This window comes from Schistocerca cancellata, chromosome 4, assembly GCF_023864275.1.
Source record: "Schistocerca cancellata isolate TAMUIC-IGC-003103 chromosome 4, iqSchCanc2.1, whole genome shotgun sequence".
NCBI classification, from domain to species: domain Eukaryota; kingdom Metazoa; phylum Arthropoda; class Insecta; order Orthoptera; family Acrididae; genus Schistocerca; species Schistocerca cancellata.
In genome coordinates, this window is record NC_064629.1 from 588475280 (window position 1) to 588493261 (window position 17982).

A 17982-nucleotide genomic window follows, 5' to 3' on the forward strand; every position below is an offset into this window, starting at 1 on the left:
AGAATTGCTCTCTGGTTCTAACTTGTACAAGGATGATTTTTTTTTTCGTTTCTGTTTATTTTATCTGCGAAGACGAAGACACCTAAGACACCTAATTTTAACTCACGTTTAGTTTGAACAATGTCAGAGTCATACTCGATCCAGTAGTGTGACAATGCGATGAAATAATCACGTTCTATATTACGGAGGCCGCTGAACCAATGTAGTTTTCAAACGTTTCCGTTGTCGACAACTGATTCCAAGGAGCTCTGTTTCCTCGCAGATTTTCTCTTTGCTAATTTGTGTTACATAGAAATAAATATTAGACGCATGTGACTGACAGAATGCGGAATATATTAAGGATAATTTAACAGGTATTTTATGCGTAGCCGTGAAATGTCCGGTGCTACAGCAAATCCATTATACCTCTGACGTGAGGTAAACGCAGGGGTAGAAGCGTGCGTTTGATGCTCATGCGTAAAGGTGGGGGGGGGGGGGGCGAAGGGGGGGGGGGAGTGGTGGGCACACGTCGGGAGCGTTGGTGGGGGGGCGGGGGAGGCGGCGTCAGTGGCAGCAGGCAGTGCGTGGACGAGGGTGGGGAGCACTTACGCGTGGAGTTGGCAACGTAGCGTGTTGGTGTCACAAGGTGGGGATCCTTACGGAGGAAGGCGCGGGGTCCTTGGGTACCTCCCGGCCACCTGTCAGTCGGTGGCCGGTCGCGAGCTCGACAACAACCCGCGCGCGTCCGTCCCAGGGGGAACGCAGAGTCAGTGCACGCACCGCTTTGTGCTGTCAGCGAGACTGTTACGGCGAAGCAGCTGGCAGCGACCGCCGCTGTCCGGTAGCTCTGCCAGGGTTCGCCGGCATTGCGCTCCGCCGCGCGCAACGCCGCTGGCGACCGACCTGCTGCGGGGACAGCAGTCATCGCTCGTGTGCGTGCAGCCGTGTCAGTGTGAGCAGGTGATTAGTGGCTAGCGATGGGCGGCGTGACCTGATTGCTGGAATGTCGTCGCCGTGCTACAGAGGCCCGCCCAGACCTGGCAACGCTGCCGCGCCTCAGCCGCCGGTCTCAGCGGCCGCCGCCACTGCCGTGCGTAGCTCGCCCACGGAGCTAAGAGATGGCACCACCCGTATCCCGGCCAGGTGAGTCAGCGACGGTCATTTGTTGTGTCGCGTCTGCGCGCAGGAATTAAATCGTAGTTGGCAGGGTTGGGTTGTTCGGGCTACTTCGGCACTGTCGCTTATGGCATTGTCACCACGTGACAGCATTCCACCTTTCCAGACATGCTGAGAGAGACTTTCCTGCAGCAGCAACTTTGTTTTGTACATTCGACAACGCGAGAGCAACACGCTATGCGGTTATATCATTAATTTACAGGAGTTAAATCTTCTAATCCAATCTCAGAGAAATTTTGTTTTATTTAACGAAGTAAATTACTTATTTTAACCGAAGAGCTGGGCGGAAGAGATGTCTTTCTCTGAATTTACTGAGGCTGTATTGCCCGCCACCTAGCCCCCCCCCCCCCCCCCCGCAAAAAAGAGCTATCTGCTGTAATGTAATAATTCACCGTTTGATTATATGGAAATAATGCTACTTTATTTCCATTTGAAAGAGCGTAATGATCAATCAAGGTTATACTCGAAACATCAGAAACATTTCCACGTTGTGTGAATATCACATAAACTACGTGCATATACAGCAAGGAGAACCCAATCGCCGCGTTCGAATTCAGGTCCAGCTAACAGGATTTAAGTATTCAAAATCACACCAAGCAAAAGCCGTTGATTTAATCGAGAACGGCACGGTCTATTATTTGTGTCGTAAAACTAATCTTAAATGGAAAGCAAAAATTAAAAATAACTAAACAAACTGGGCTAAACACACTATAATTAATTATAATATTTCAAGTTTGCATACTAGTTTATTTTAGATGCGTATTTAAATTACAAAATTTTCATCTGAGGGCCGGTAACTGTCTGTATTTTAAGAATGTAATTATTATATAGAAATAAAAAATACACTACGGATAATTTCTTTGTACTCGAACGACTATACTACCGAAAAACTTCCGGCAGCATAATTCTAATCAATTACAGCTTACTAATATAAAATTATGAGCAATTATATGCGATTTTTTCTCAGTTTAATTACCTAAACAAACATACATTTAACAAGAGGAAAAATTTTCGACAATGAAAAGAGAGCACAGCAATCAGTGATAACTGCTTTAAACCGTATGCCGATGCGGATTGTACAAGTCCTGACAGAGCGGAAGAGAAAGACAAAGCGTAAAACACTGATAATCCCCCGAGCGCTCCACATACACACCTGAAAGGCCACGTTAATACTGGGAATACTACCGTCGAGGTTAGTCTAAGTTCGACACATTTTACTTCTGGGAAGAATAGCTCTACACGCGATCGATTTAATATATACGCTAGTACCATAAGTCTCGGAATCGGCCTTAATGACCAAATAGGAGGCATATTCAAGAGGGTATGTGAAGTTTGATAGTTCCAGGAAAGGAGAAGTTTGTTGGTTTTGTCAATACCCTACAGTGTTGTTATTGCAATCCGACATTCGTTTGATAGAGCTCTACACGATAGTCTATCTTGCACAAGCCTTTTCATCTACGCGTAACTATTGCAGCGTACATCCACTTGAACCTGCCTACTGTAGCCGAACCGCAGTCTGTACCACAATACCGCTACGGCTTAGTATTAGACAGAATCACTCGAACCCTATAACGAGGCGTCGCAGCTTTTTACTATAATACTTTTCCGACTATCTGACGAGGGGACATCGTTTTCCAGGACCGCTGTTTGCACCAGTACAGCACAGACATATTGCCGCTTACGCAGGTGTTCTTTCAGACTGCCGAACAGGTGATAATCTCAAGGTCAAATATCCAGCCAATCGGCCGCCTGTTCCCGTATCTTTCATCGAACGCTCTGGAGCGATCCGTGTGGGGCTTTGCATAGTTGCGAATGAGAACAATGTCTGATTTTAGTTTCCTGTGGCTCGTGTTTTCCATGGCTCTGCGCAATGACATAGTATTTGGCTATACGGACAGCTACGGATGGATGACTGTTTCCTTCATCAAAGAGGTGCAGACTGTGGCCATCCAGTGACTTCATAATGAAAAATTTGTATCATCATGAAACTGAAACAGTGACTGATAATTCAGATACATGCTTACGGAGACTCTCTCTCTCTCTCTCTCTCTCTCTCTCTCTCTCTCTCTCTCATACACACACACACTCACATCCACCCACCTACCCACCCACAAACACACACACACACACACATCTACTAATCGAGTGTAATTTCAGAAAAAAATTGAGATGAACGTAAAGTACGAAAAGCAGAATACTGCAGTATGGTGGTACAAAGCTAGAATGAACAAGCATATTTTGAAGTGCGTACTCAGTAATTCACAGAACAAAAGTAAGTCTCGACACATTGCTTGTAGAAAGTAGCACCGATATCATTCATTCGACACCATGGTAGTCGAAAGAGGTAACACCAGAATCGACGAATTCCCATAGCTTTCCTTGTACAACCTATCGTTATTGATACCAGATGAGGCTCAGAGAAAGGATAGAAGCCCCACGGCGAAATTGTGTTGCTTCGTGACTTTTTGAATACTACCTACTTCTGGTTGCGTGGGATAATGAAGAATTAGTGCAAAGGTGGTTCGATGAACTCCCCTCCAGCGGGCCATGTAGACGTAGATGTAGATGCAAAGGCCCTAGAGTTTGTATAATTTTGCTCTTGTCAACTGTTCACCGAGCAAGGTACCGCACGAATTAAGACACTGGATTTATATCGCAGAGATGCTATCGTTATTTAGGTTTCTGTCGTTTCTTTAGAATGACTAGAGCGATTATCAAGATGGCTCCTGCGGTATGGCTATGGCCGACTCCATCCTCCCATTCTTCTCCACCTAAGTTAGCGATCTGAATCTAATGACCGCCCTGTCAACGCAAAGTTAAGGTTCTAATCTTGTAACGTTTCTTCCAAATAACGTTGTGGGAACGTACGCGCACCATGCGGTTCATGTATATCAGCAGGTTGTGTATGAAATTTTGCTATTTCCAACAAAGACATGTTCTCTTCGCTGAAGTCTTACTGTAACCGTTGTATAGAAGCTTCAGACTAGATGATGAGCTGATTTTTTTTCTATTTGTCTTCTGACTATTTTAATGCGTCCCTCGACGGATCCACTGCCGTGGCAAACACCTAGTCTCAGAGTAGCACTTACACCTAATGTGCTCAATTATTTATTGGATATATTGCAATCTCTGTCTTCTTTTTACATTTTTTCGCCCTACAACTCTCTCTAGTGACACAGAATTTACTCCCGCTTGTCTTAACACATGTCCTAATACCCTGTTACCACTTCTCAGTGTTTTCCACATATTCCTTTGTCGCCGAGTTTGCGGAGAACCTTCTCATTTGTTATATTACCAGTCCACCTACTGTTCAAAATCCTTTTATAACACCACCTTTTAAACGCTTCAATTCCCGTCTTTTCCATTTTTCCTACAGTCCATGACTCACTTCCGTATTATGTGTGTTCCACACGTACATTCTCAGAAATCTTTTCGTCACATTAAGGCCAGGAATGTTCTCTTTATCTTTGGTTGTCTACCTTTTAGATCCTCCGTGCGTCATCCGTCATGTGTCACGTTGCTTTCAAGGCTGTAGAATTTCTTCACTTCATCTACTTTGTCGCCTCCTATTTTATTGTTATACAAATCGCTAATCTTACCTATGCTACTCCCCCATCATTTTCGTCTTCCTTCGGATTACTCTCAGTCCATATACTGTGCTCATTAGAACGTTCATTCCATTCAGCAGGTCCTGTAATTCCTCATAAGTTTCACCGAGGGTAGAAATATCATCAGTGAATCTTATCATTGATTTGGAGATATATGTGAATTTTAGAAAGCAGTTGTCAGCCAGAAGCGTGATTATACACAGTGGAAGGATTATTACTAAGCAGTCGGGTTATCGTACTACCTGCCGTCAGCTGTATTGAATAAAAAAGGCATGTATTCACTCACCGCGGCGATGACGTGCGCACGTCTCCAAGTTTCTAAACATTATTTCGTCCATAACAGATTCTTTTGTAGATGCAGAACCTGCAACTGGTTAATAATGTGCGGATAATAGAATTTTTTTTTTCTATTTGCAGCAGTCGCTCTTTCAATATGTCTACCAAGCTCCCATCATCAGCTGGATTACTTCATAATTTACATTTTGAAATGCGGTTGTGGCACATACGATATGATTTTGGCAGCCAGTGAAAAAGACTTAGGCGGCGTATTGCGGTAGTGGTCAAATGGTAGCTAGTGGCCGTTAAAATATTCATTGTATGGTACTGAGGTGCAGCACAATAACATTTTTAAGTGCATACAGAGCAGAGATGTTAGCTCGTACAACAGAGATTATGAAGTACACAAGTTACAGTCTTATTTGGTTTACATGGCAATTATGTTACTAAAAATGGAAGTAATTTATTTTAATTTTAAGAAATGTATCTTGTTATGAAAATAGGTAACAGGAATCATTGCAGTAATGGTTTCTGGTTTTATAAATATTAATAATAGTTACTGGTATGACAGTCTTCATCATATCACTGTTATCAGATCCGCCTGTACGATGGTACACCAACGATTGTCGTTCTTCTGTATCCCACCTGCAGTTGTAGATCCTTAGCTATGTATGCAGTCGGCAAGCCGCTGAACAGTGCATAGTGGGGGGAGCATCGTATAACAAATAATGGATTTTCTATGCCTTTGTATGGGCTCTAATTTCTCACATACGAAGGAGTGTTGAAAAGTAGCGTCTCCGATTTATTAATGTGAAACTTCTTAATGTTTGTAAATAAAACGATCTTTATTCTTGACGTATACATATTTATTTCTCAACATAGTCGCCCTGGCAACGGACGCATTTCTGCCAACGAGAGAACAGTTTGTTGATTACCGTCAGTGTAGAATGTTCAGCATAGTTCACGGAGCCACAGCGCCACCTCTACTTGCACCACATCATCTTTGTCAGAGTGAACTCCTCGAAGGTGTTCTTTAAGTTCTGGAAACAAATGAAAGTTGAATGGCGCCAAGTCGGCTCTGGGTAGAGGATAATCGAGGACCATGAAATCAAGGCGTCGGATTGTTGCAGATGTCGCAGCACTTGTGTGTAGCATTATCATGCTGAAGGAGAGGGTGCTCCATGTGTGGACGATCTCTACGAATATGAAGAGCTCGAGTTCAGCACTTTTTTTCTCATGCACTGACATAGCTACATTACTCACCGCCATGTTGCATATTACAATTTGGAGTCCTCTAGCGGCAGACGGCGGCCAATATTTCGACATGAAGAATAAAAACTTAGAATGTTAACAATAACCTTTGTTTTATTTAAAATGCTTCAAGAGTTTCCACATAAAATATTCGGAGGCATAACATTTCATCACGTCTCCATATTATTCTCACGATCTGTAGCAAGATACACGATGGTCGCAGCGAAAAGTCTTGCTTGAATATAGGTTTTCTGAATTTATACAACAGTGTTTCGCGAGAACTAACGAGGGGACCACATGGAATCGCTCCTTTGTGGTTTTTTTATATTTATAGTACGTGAGATTCAGATCTCAAGGCTACATCAAAACTCAAACATATCCCTTCTCAAGCAGTTCGATGTAACTCTCAGAAATCGACTTTGAAGTTCTCCGACCATTTTTAATATGCTAAACTAAGGGGCCGTTCTTTCGATAAGTAGCGTGGCTATGTGGTGGAGTGGACATGTAAGGTGGGGATGCGGGTGGGGGAGAGGTGCTGTGTTTGACTCCTGGCGGAATCACGTTTTTAAACGAAGATGCGTGTTATAAAGGGCATTTACGTGAAGCATAAAATACAAAAAGACGAGAAAAATTAATTCGTGTTCCTTTAAATTACATAATCTTTTTGGCTAATTAAGAGTTTTTGTTTGCAACGTAAACTGAACTTTGTTTGCACTATATATTTAGAAGTAAGAAGACGTGCATGTTTCATAAAAATGACAATTATATGTGTTAATAAACAAATATTTAATGAATTTTATATGTAAATAACTTAGATATCCGAACTGAAAGGAAAAGCTAAAAAATAATGACCGCAACGAGATTCGTCTAGCGATTACCAGCCTCGTATGTCTTGTGTATTCTAAGCTTCACGGGAATCTTCGTAGAATATGCACCTTTGTTTAAAAATTTGATTTCACCAGGAGTCGAGCCCAGGACCAAGTACAGCGAGCGAGCACTCTACCGCAGAGTAGCTCTTCGAAACGTGTCTCTCATTTTAGCATATGAAACGTGATTGGAAACTTGAAATTCGATTTTCTAGTGAATTTTTGAGAGTTGCATCGAACTGCTTTTGGACAGGTATATTTGTGTTCGGAACATCACGTACCATAAACATAAAAAATTACTAAAATCTGATTGCTGTGTGGTCCCCTTGTAAGTCGTCCTTCTTCCCATTTAAGTTTCCCAAAAATTGCTGTGACATTTTCGCCTTGGCTAAGTTAATCTGTTGCGATTCTAACAACATGACTCTGAATTGGGTAGATGTTTGTTGTCATGTCTGCTCGATAAGGACTCCATAAACTGGAAAAATAGCCTAGAATTGTTCGCATGAGTGTCTTTCATGCAATTTCCTTGTTGGACTGCATTATCCTATAACCCTACCAACACATCTATGTCTTCCTCCCAATAGTGATATGAAATGTTCGAGTTCTTATCGCTTCTTGGTAATAGCCCTACATAATTTTACAATTTGATGTGCTCAAATTGTTCGCCATTGATGTTGTAATCAGATACTGTCGGGTTCTTTCTGTAGTCGCTTATCTCGGCATTTCTATACTCATTAACTGTTGAGTGGTGAGCGCGGCAGATTGTCACGCAAGGGGCCCGGTTCGATTCCTGGCCGGATCGAAGACTTTCTCAACTAGGGGACTGGTGTTGTGTTGTCTTCGTCATCATTTCGTTTTTATCGACACGCAAGTCATCGAAGGTGTGTCAACTAAAAAGAATTGCACCAGACGACTGACCTACACGGCGGGAGGATCTAGCCACAAGCACAGTAGCGTAGTCATTAACTTACATTTATCTACACTTAAAGAGAGTTGCCGTTCATTACACGAAGACTTTCTGTAATTAATTACGATTGTTCAGCAGTGATACTTTTCTGTGTACAACAGCATCGTCAGCAAATAATCTTACAGTGCTGCTGGTCCTATCTGGTAAAATATTACTGAGAACACAAACAGAAAAATGTGATATGATATTGCAGTGACTGTGTTGTTCAGAAGTACAGTGCATCTCCGAAGGGATACTGCATCGTACTTCTGAACGACACAGGCACTGCATTACTGTATTTATCTGCCGACACCGGGCAAGCGACTTCCAACTAAAATATCTGCTGTGCAAGGGAATATACACTCCTGGAAATTGAAATAAGAACACCGTGAATTCATTGTCCCAGGAAGGGGAAACTTTATTGACACATTCCTGGGGTCAGATACATCACATGATCACACTGACAGAACCACAGGCACATAGACACAGGCAACAGAGCATGCACAATGTCAGCACTAGTACAGTGTATATCCGCCTTTCGCAGCAATGCAGGCTGCTATTCTCCCATGGAGACGATCGTAGAGATGCTGGATGTAGTCCTGTGGAACGGCTTGCCATGCCATTTCCACCTGTCGCCTCAGTTGGACCAGCGATTGTGCTGGACGTGCAGACCGCATGAGACGACGCTTCATCCAGTCCCAAACATGCTCAATGGGGGACAGATCCGGAGATCTTGCTGGCCAGGGTAGTTGACTTACACCTTCTAGAGCACGTTGGGTGGCACGGGATACATGCGGACGTGCATTGTCCTGTTGGAACAGCAAGTTCCCTTGCCGGTCTAGGAATGGTAGAACGATGGGTTCGATGACGGTTTGGATGTACCGTGCACTATTCAGTGTCCCCTCGACGATCACCAGTGGTGTACGGCCAGTGTAGGAGATCGCTCCCCACACCATGATGCCGGGTGTTGGCCCTGTGTGCCTCGGTCGTATGCAGTCCTGATTGTGGCGCTCACCTGCACGGCGCCAAACACGCATACGACCATCATTGGCACCAAGGCAGAAGCGACTCTCATAGCTGAAGACGACACGTCTCCATTCGTCCCTCCATTCACGCCTGTCGCGACACCACTGGAGGCGGGCTGCACGATGTTGGGGCGTGAGCGGAAGACGGCCTAACGGTGTGCGGGACCGTAGCCCAGCTTCATGGAGACGGTTGCAAATGGTCCTCGCCGATACCCCAGGAGCAACAGTGTCCCTAATTTGCTGGGAAGTGGCGGTGCGGTCCCCTACGGCACTGCGTAGGATCCTACGGTCTTGGCGTGCATCCGTCCGTCGCTGCGGTCCGGTCCCAGGTCGACGGGCACGTGCACCTTCCGCCGACCACTGGCGACAACATCGATGTACTGTGGAGACCTCACGCCCCACGTGTTGAGCAATTCGGCGGTACGTCCACCCGGCCTCCCGCATGCCCACTATACGCCCTCGCTCAAAGTCCGTCAACTGCACATACGGTTCACGTCCACGCTGTCGCGGCATGCTACCAGTGTTAAAGACTGCGATGGAGCTCCGTATGCCACGGCAAACTGGCTGACACTGACGGCGGCGGTGCACAAATGCTGCGCAGCTAGCGCCATTCGACGGCCAACACCGTGGTTCCTGGTGTGTCCGCTGTGCCGTGCGTGTGATCATTGCTTGTACAGCCCTCTCGCAGTGTCCGGAGCAAGTATGGTGGGTCTGACACACCGGTGTCAATGTGTTCTTTTTTCCATTTCCAGGAGTGTAGATACTGGATATGAGAGTGCGGGTTGTAGACACATGGTTAACGACATATAGAAGTTTGGGTGTGGTGATGTCGTGCTCGGATAGTCTAATGGCGATAAAGATGTGGATACGACACCAGAGTAGCTTGATGGGCACTTTGATAGACGAAGTAGCACCATCCTCACGTCTGGAACCCGTAGCAGTGGCTCACATCTCACCATCGCTAGCCCACATACGAATCTTTTTTGTGGAACACAGTTATGTACATATGGAACTACCGACTACCAGGATGTCAACGGCACGTGACATATATCGCATTTCGACTCGAGGAAGGCCGAGTAATGCCATTGAGAGGCGGCAACCAACAGTAACATGGTCGGTGGTATGTCGTACAGTGCACCACGTACACCTTGACACGGGGACGCGTGCACGATGGTGTCAGGTAGTAAATGGGAAATATGTGACTCGTTCCAGGTTACATACAACTCACATGACTGATACACCACTGTGTCCACAGCGCAGTGTCACAGACACAAATGAACACCGCCTGATATGAGAGCCTCGAGCGGCGGTGTGGTATTTGGTCCAAAAATAGGATCGCCTTCCTCCTTCGGGTGGTGCTCCATGGAATAGCACCACGGATACTACCTCTCCCAGATATGACATATTTTCCCCGAATGAAGACCAACGCAGTGACTTGGATTCGGGGTCTGACGGTACTTTACCTTTTTCGAGAGGGCAGTAAGAATGTGCTAGGCTTTTGGGCCTTACTACAAGGACGTCACTCCTTGCACACGCAAAATCCGAGATATCGAATACACTACGTTAATTTTTTAGAGAGTGCATCGCTTGATCCCCCACCCAGTTGGGGTGTACCATGTTGGAGGATGTAATTATTGCATATAATTATTCTGACCAGAACAAGAGGCTCCACTATCATACGCGAAGACGTACCCGGCACCAACACCAGGTACAGCGGGATCAGCGAGGAACGCGCCCACAACGAGGGACATAGTCTGTTATTATTTTGTACTGAACGAAGCAGTTTATGTTTATTATTGTTACACCATTTATACAAAAAAGTGACGTCGAAAAAGTCAATTTCTATTTAACATGTTATTTTGTAAAGAACATTATCTTATCTTCACACAAAAGAAATTTTTATTTGCTAAAAACAAAAAGACTTACAACGACGGCTTCGTTTGAAGGCAATTTAAAAAAAATGTTGGTAAAGCGCTTGGCCGCTAAAGGAAATTAAAAGTTAAAAGAACAAAAAAATAAAAAAATAAAAATGTGATAAGAAGTTCTCTCGCGATCAGCGGGAAATCCGGGTTCGAGTCCCGGTCTGGCACAAATTTTCATTGCCGTCATTCCATTATACAGCTGATGGTTGTCCATATTCGCAGCTGAGAATACCTTCCATGTATAACAAAAAGATGCTCCTATTGCAGCACAAAAAACGCTAAGTGCTCCTGTTTTAAAAGACTCTGACTGGAAAGCGGGATACCAGCTGCCTCGTTCTACCTTCCTCAGAACAGGAAACTTACAAATCCGAGATATCGAATATACTACGTTAATTTTTTGGAGAGTGCATTGCTTGATCCCCCACCAGTTGGGGTGTACCATGTTGGAGAATTCGTACGCATCCACCAGTCCATCGCTGTAAGTCGTTCGTATCCATCCATCCCCACTTGCCCATTCTCACTCTCTCATCCAGTCCAAATCATTATCATTATCTTTATGTGTCTCCCTACTTGTCATTATCTCCTGTCTCACAGCCATAGTGTCATTCGTTCTGTCCTGCTACTATTGTCTTCTCTCACTGTTGCTGTGTACCTCTTGCTCTCCTTCTGCTATTATCTCATTTATTCCTTCCCACTGCTTCTGTCCGTTCTCACTGTCACTATCCTTCTCTTCCTCACTGTCATTGTCATAGATTCTTTCTCTCTTTATCAGTGGCTCTCACGTATATCTATGTTTACCTTTTCTTTATTCGTCTCCCACTGGCGCTGTCTCCTTCCTTCTTTTCCTAGCACTGTTCTGTCACTGTCATCTATTTTCTACTGCCACTATGTCTCTCTCTTTCTCTCACACTGCCATTCTCTCCTTCGATCTTTCTATACCACAACCGCTGTCCACTATCTTCCAGTATTTATTACTCTTCCGTCTCTTTCACATTGCCACTGTCTCCTTCTCTCTCAGCATAACAAAGCGCGAACATGTTCGCGTGCCACAATTTTTGGGTAAAGTTTTAAAGCTGCTGATGAAGGTAGAATTAGGCAGCTGGTGCCCTCTCTGAAGTCAGAGTCTTTCAAAACAGGAGCATATTAGCCTTTTTTGTGCTCCAATAGGACCATTTTTCCGCTGATTCCCTTTTTTTCTCTACTACAGCAAGGCATGTCGCTTATACGAAAAGAACTTTACCGTTAAGTAAAACTTTGATAATTTGCTTATGCGAAATTGAAATAACACAAAACTAATTTTACGACTCAGACCGGATTTTAGTGCACAAAATTTTGCATACACTTCAACACTAGAACATGGATTCCCAGAACCTTTCTGATTATAACGGAGACTCTTTACAGCATATTTTTCCGTGCTGCGTCGCTTTATAAACTACGTAAATTTCGCCTCACCAGATTTTACGTGTACAGCTAGGATAACTTTGAACCTCTGTATCTCGGAAACAAAGGAAGTGATTAGAAAATTTTCAAGGGTATTTGAGATCTGGATCTTAGGAATCGAGGAATCGGCCCATGAACCAAATAGCGCCTCTATAAGCCCCTCAAGGCGGACCATAGACCATATTTGACGCAAAGAGAACCAGTCCATTTTTTCCATTTGCCTAAGCTGGAGAGATTGTGTAATGTTAAAAAAAAATGGTTCAAATGGCTCTGAGCACTATGGGACTTAACATCTATGGTCATCAGTCCCCTAGAACTTAGAACTACTTAAACCTAACTAACCTAAGGACAGCACACAACACCCAGCCATCACGAGGCAGAGAAAATCCCTGACCCCGCCGGGAATCGAACCCGGGAACCCGGGCGTGGGAAGCGAGAACGCTACCGCACGACCACGAGAGGCGGGCTGTAATGTTCGAACTTTGGCTGTGTACTGTAGGATGGTTACAGTAAGACGACCCATCTGTTGAGTAAACAAATGGTCTCTAGTCTAAGGGCCATTCAAAACACCTGACCCTACCTTTCTACCACCAATGCAACCCGGGGAATGAGCCCCGGAAAAAGTCATGTTTTTGTGCGCGGCGTTTTGGTATATATCATGTAGTGCATGCTGTCGCATGCGTACCAGTTACGGGTCCTATTACACTTCTTTAGGGTACACTCAGAATTGGGAGTTACGCGTGACTTGTAACGCCGTTACTTTTCAAAGGTAACGGTCGGTAACAGCGTTATTATTTCCGTAAATTAGCTATAACTGTAACTAAGTTACGTTTATTGGTAAGGATTTAACCCTTAACCGGCGTTACAGAGACTCTCCAGAGAAGTATCGAGTTGTTAACTTTCGTATTTGTTGATCACGGAGCATGTGCTGTTCCGTACCTTCCTATGGTGGGGAGATACGTCACACGCTCAGGCGACTGGTTTGTTATCAAGACAAGCATTGTAAACAAGTCCCTCGACTCTGTGACGCAGTGACTGTGATATTTTATTTAGTGAATATGTCCACGAATCCAAAAAACGTTAATGCTACAGGCTACAGATTTGAGGAACGTGGTGCTGAATGTTCAGATCAAGATGGCGATCCCGATAGCAAAATTATCATCGAAAATGCTATTCCACGTTACCACGAAACAGCAAGCGAACTTTCTGGCGATGACTCTGATGACGAAGCTGAAATGCAGATTACTGAAAGTGAAGTAGAAAATTGTGTATACAATGCATTGAAAATCTACAAGACTCCCAAATTTTCTCTCTTTTTACATGCGTGTTTGGACCGTTGTCAATATTTTACAGTTTTCCCATAGTGCTAAATGTACGCCCTTTTCTAACAGTGTAGAGCTTACCAGATGTGTATTCGATAAAAAAGTTTTCATTTGTCAGCATTTTCTTGGAAAATGGATATAACAGAAAAACCACTTTTATTTTTGTAATGTCCTTAGTTTCACATTTTTCAGTTTAGTTTGCTTCTAAATAGACTGTAGATAGAAAAGTTTGCTTCGTTATACGTCTTTGCTTACGTATACGTCCCAAAACAACAGCAACAACAAAAATCAGTACCAGGCATTTCGCTTTTAGTGTTAAAATTTCAAACCACGCCGGTTAAGGGTTAACGAAAACGTCACACGTAACGTGCTTTGTTGTGACAATCTCAAGGCAGCGCAATACCGCCCTTTATTTCGAGAAATCCCAATATTTGTTTCGAAATTAAATCTTTTCAGCAAGAGAGCGTTACGCTTGCTGAAAACCTTTTGAATTCGTTGCGGCCGGCGGTGACGCATTTCCTTTCCGCAGCACGGCTAACACCGCGCCTTATCGGCGCTTTGTTCCTGCACGTGTTTCTTCATCTTTCTCTGCCTGACTGACGTCATTTGGTCAACAATATGTCTGCTATTTGTAAAACATTATCACTTGTATATAAGATTTTAAAACGTACGTAGGAAATGTCTGATGTCTGTGTTATAATTGTCGATGCCGTTTTGTATTTAATTCTTGTTCATTCATTCGTAACAATTTTATTCGAAAATTGTACACGTAACAATGAGTATACTCCAGTCATGTGACACGGGTCACGTGAATAAAATGAAATCTCCGATGTTACATTCATTTCCACATCTTTCGGACATGAACAAGGAAGCATGGACACGCATGCCTTGGCCTGCTTAAGCTGAAGTGTTTGATTTTCTCACGCCGGATGGAAAAAAAATTATTCCTTCCATTCCAAATTGTCCGCCAGTAAGAAAGGAATACAAAGCAGTCGGATCTTCGCAGCGAACTTAGAAAAACATGTTCAAGTAAGTTTTTTGCTTGTTGTTAAATAAATGTGTGATTAATACCGTTGTTTTATTTAAGCAGAAAATATTCTTAACATTTATAAACCAGAAAAAAACAATATATTTAGTTCTCACTTTCGTTTAGCGCAAACATGCATATTCCCTAAAATAAATCGAGGAAAATGAAACGCAAGGTACAAAAAGAAAGTGCAACAGTACCACTGCAGGCTTTACTTCAAAACAGATACCACTTAACTCTTGGAACAGCCCTTCAACTTCACAAAATGGCAGCAGAAACATTTGAAAAACAATTTGTGTTGAAAATTAACAAGCAGTCCAAATGAGATGCACTGAGGTAGAAGAGGCTATAGGCAGTATAGTTAATTATTGTTTCACGTTAATGGTTGTTTCCTTTCGACTCATATAGGGTTCACTGTTTAGTCGCAGGTGTGCTACAGTTATAATTTTTAAAAGTAACTGTAAAAGTAGCTGCAGCTGATACAGTTGCTGCCTCTACATACATACTCCGCAAGCCTAAGAATGGTGCGTGGCGGAGGGTACACTGTACCACAACTATTCGTTTCCTTTCCCGTTTCCTTCGCAGACAGAGCGAGGGAAAAGCGACTCTCCATATGACTCCGTACGAGCCCTAATTTCTCATATCTTACCTTCGTGGTCCCTACGCGAATTGTATGTTAGCGGCAGTAGGATCAACTGCAGTCAGCTTCAAGTGCCGGTTCTTTAAACTTTCTCAGTAGTGTTCTTCGAAATGAACGTCGTCTTCTCTCCAGGGATGCCCACTTGGCCCCCGAAGCATATCCGTAACACTTGCATGGTGATGGAATAAACCGGTGACAAATTTAGCAGCTCGCCTCTGAACTGCTTCGATGTCTTCTTTCAATCCGACCTGGTGCTGATCGCAAACACTCGGGAAGTACTCAAGAATAGGTCGCACTTGCGTCCTATATGCAGCTGAAATACACTTTTCTAAAATTTCCCCAGTAAACTGAAGTCGACCATTCGCTTTCCCTACCACAATACTCACATTCTCGTTCCATTTTATATCGCTTCGCAACGTTAAACCCATATATTTAAAATATGTGACTGTGACGAGCAGGACACTGATAATGCCTATTCGATCATTATGGGTTTGTTTTTCCTACTCATCCGCATTAACTTACATTTTTCTACATTAAAAGCCACCCCAAATAGAAATTTTGCCTAGGTCATCTTGTATCAGCCTACTGTCATTTATCTTCGACACCTTCCTGTACACCACAGCATCATCAGCGAACAACCGCAGATTGCTACTTACCCTGTCTGCCAGAGTATTTACGAATATATAAAATAGCAACGGTCCTGTCACACTTCCCTGGGGCACTCCTGATACTATCCTTGTCTCCGATGAACACTGGCCGACGAGAACAACATACTGGGTCTGGGAGACTTATCTCGTATGCACTTACCTTTATTAACAGTCTGCAGTGGGATATCCTGTCGAATGCTTTTCGGAAATCTAGGAATATATCTGCCTGTTGCTCTTCATCCATAGCTCGCAGTACATCATATGAGAAAAGAGAAGGGTGGGTTTCACACGAGCGATGATTTGTAAAGCCTTGCTGATTTGTGGACATGAGCTTTTCGGTCTCTAGAAAATTTATTATATCCGAACTCAGAATATGCTCTAGGATCTTGCAGAAAATCGCTGTTAACTATAACTGTAACTAAGTTACTTTTCCCCGGAAGTAACTTCAATTCTAAACTGATTTCTCTCAAAAATCAACTTAACTATCTCGGTGCAGTTCCAATGTAACTTTAGTTTCAGTAAACGTTCGCAGTCCAGCATAGCACTGTGCGTTCTATTAGCTCCTTTCAGAGTATGCTCATGCAATACCTCCATACTTAACAAGCATATGAGGGTAATCCCGAAAGTATGGTCTCCTATTTTTTTATAAGTACATAGACCTGTTTATTTCTACAACGGTTTACATCAGTTTACAGCTTGAACATTTAGCTATTTTTCGACATAATCACCATTTCTGTCGATGCATTTTTGTAGAGGTTTTCGCAGTTTTTGTATGCCCATGTCATACCAGCTCGCCGCCATGCTTTTCAGAAAGTTATGAACCTCTTCTTTCACCTCGTCGTCGGTTCTGAATCGCTTTCAGGCTAAATGTTCTTTTAACCTAGGGAACAGGTGATTGTCACTGGGCGCCAGTTCAGCACTATAGGGTGAGTGAGTGATTATGATACACTGAAACTGTTGCAGGAGAGCAACGGTTTGCCGAGCGATGTGTGGGCGAGCGTTGTCATGGAGAATGTGTACGCCCTTGCTCAATATTCCTCTTCTTCGGTTCTGAATTGCCCGGTTGAGTTTTTTCAGAGTCTCATAGTACCTGTCAGCGTTAATGGTGGTACCAGCGATTCAGCTCCGACGACGAGATGAAAGCTGTCACAGTGTCTACAAAAATGCATCGACAGAAATGGTGACTATGTCGAAAAAAAGCTAAATGTTCAAGCTGTAAACTGATGTAAACCATTGTAGAAATAAACAGGTCTATGTACTCATAAAAAAATAGGAGACCTTACTTTTGAGATTACCCTCGTATACAACAGTTCGCTCGACGAAAAATCCGTACACGAAGACTGGACAGTTGCACAGGTCACATCAAAGTTCAAGAAAGGTAGTAGAAGTGATCCACTAAATTACAAGCTCATACCATTAACGTCGATATTCAGCAGGATTTTAGAACACATATTGTGTTCGACCATTATGAATCACCTCGAAGAAATGTCTATTGACACACAGACTACATGGATTTGGGAGACAATCTGAGCAGCCGTCTTAGGTTGTTTGGAAATGACGCTGCCGTTTATCGACTAGTAAAGTCGTCAGAAGACCAAAACAAATTGCAAAACGATTTAGAAAAGATATCTGTATGGTGCGAAAATTGGCAGTTTAAATAACGAAACGGAAAGTGTGAGGTCATCCACATGAGTGCCAAAAGGAATCCAATAAACACGATAAATCAGTCAAATCTAAAGGCCGCAAATTCAACTAAATACCTAGGCATTACAATTACGAATAACGTAAATTGGAAGGAACACATAAAAAATGTTGTGTGGAAGGCAAACCAAAGAATGCGTTTTATTGGCAGGACAC

General features: G+C 43.4%; 1 protein-coding gene across 1 annotated transcript in view; it reads left to right on the top strand.

The window, feature by feature from the left end:
• Window positions 1-687: 687 nt before the first annotated feature.
• Window positions 688-17982, top strand: part of LOC126184340 (uncharacterized) — a 338389-nt gene continuing 321094 nt past the window's right edge. The window contains exon 1 of the mRNA XM_049926717.1: window positions 688-1122. Coding sequence (XP_049782674.1) covers window positions 983-1122 — 140 coding nt within the window. The 5' untranslated portion in view covers window positions 688-982. The remainder of the gene's footprint in view (window positions 1123-17982) is intronic.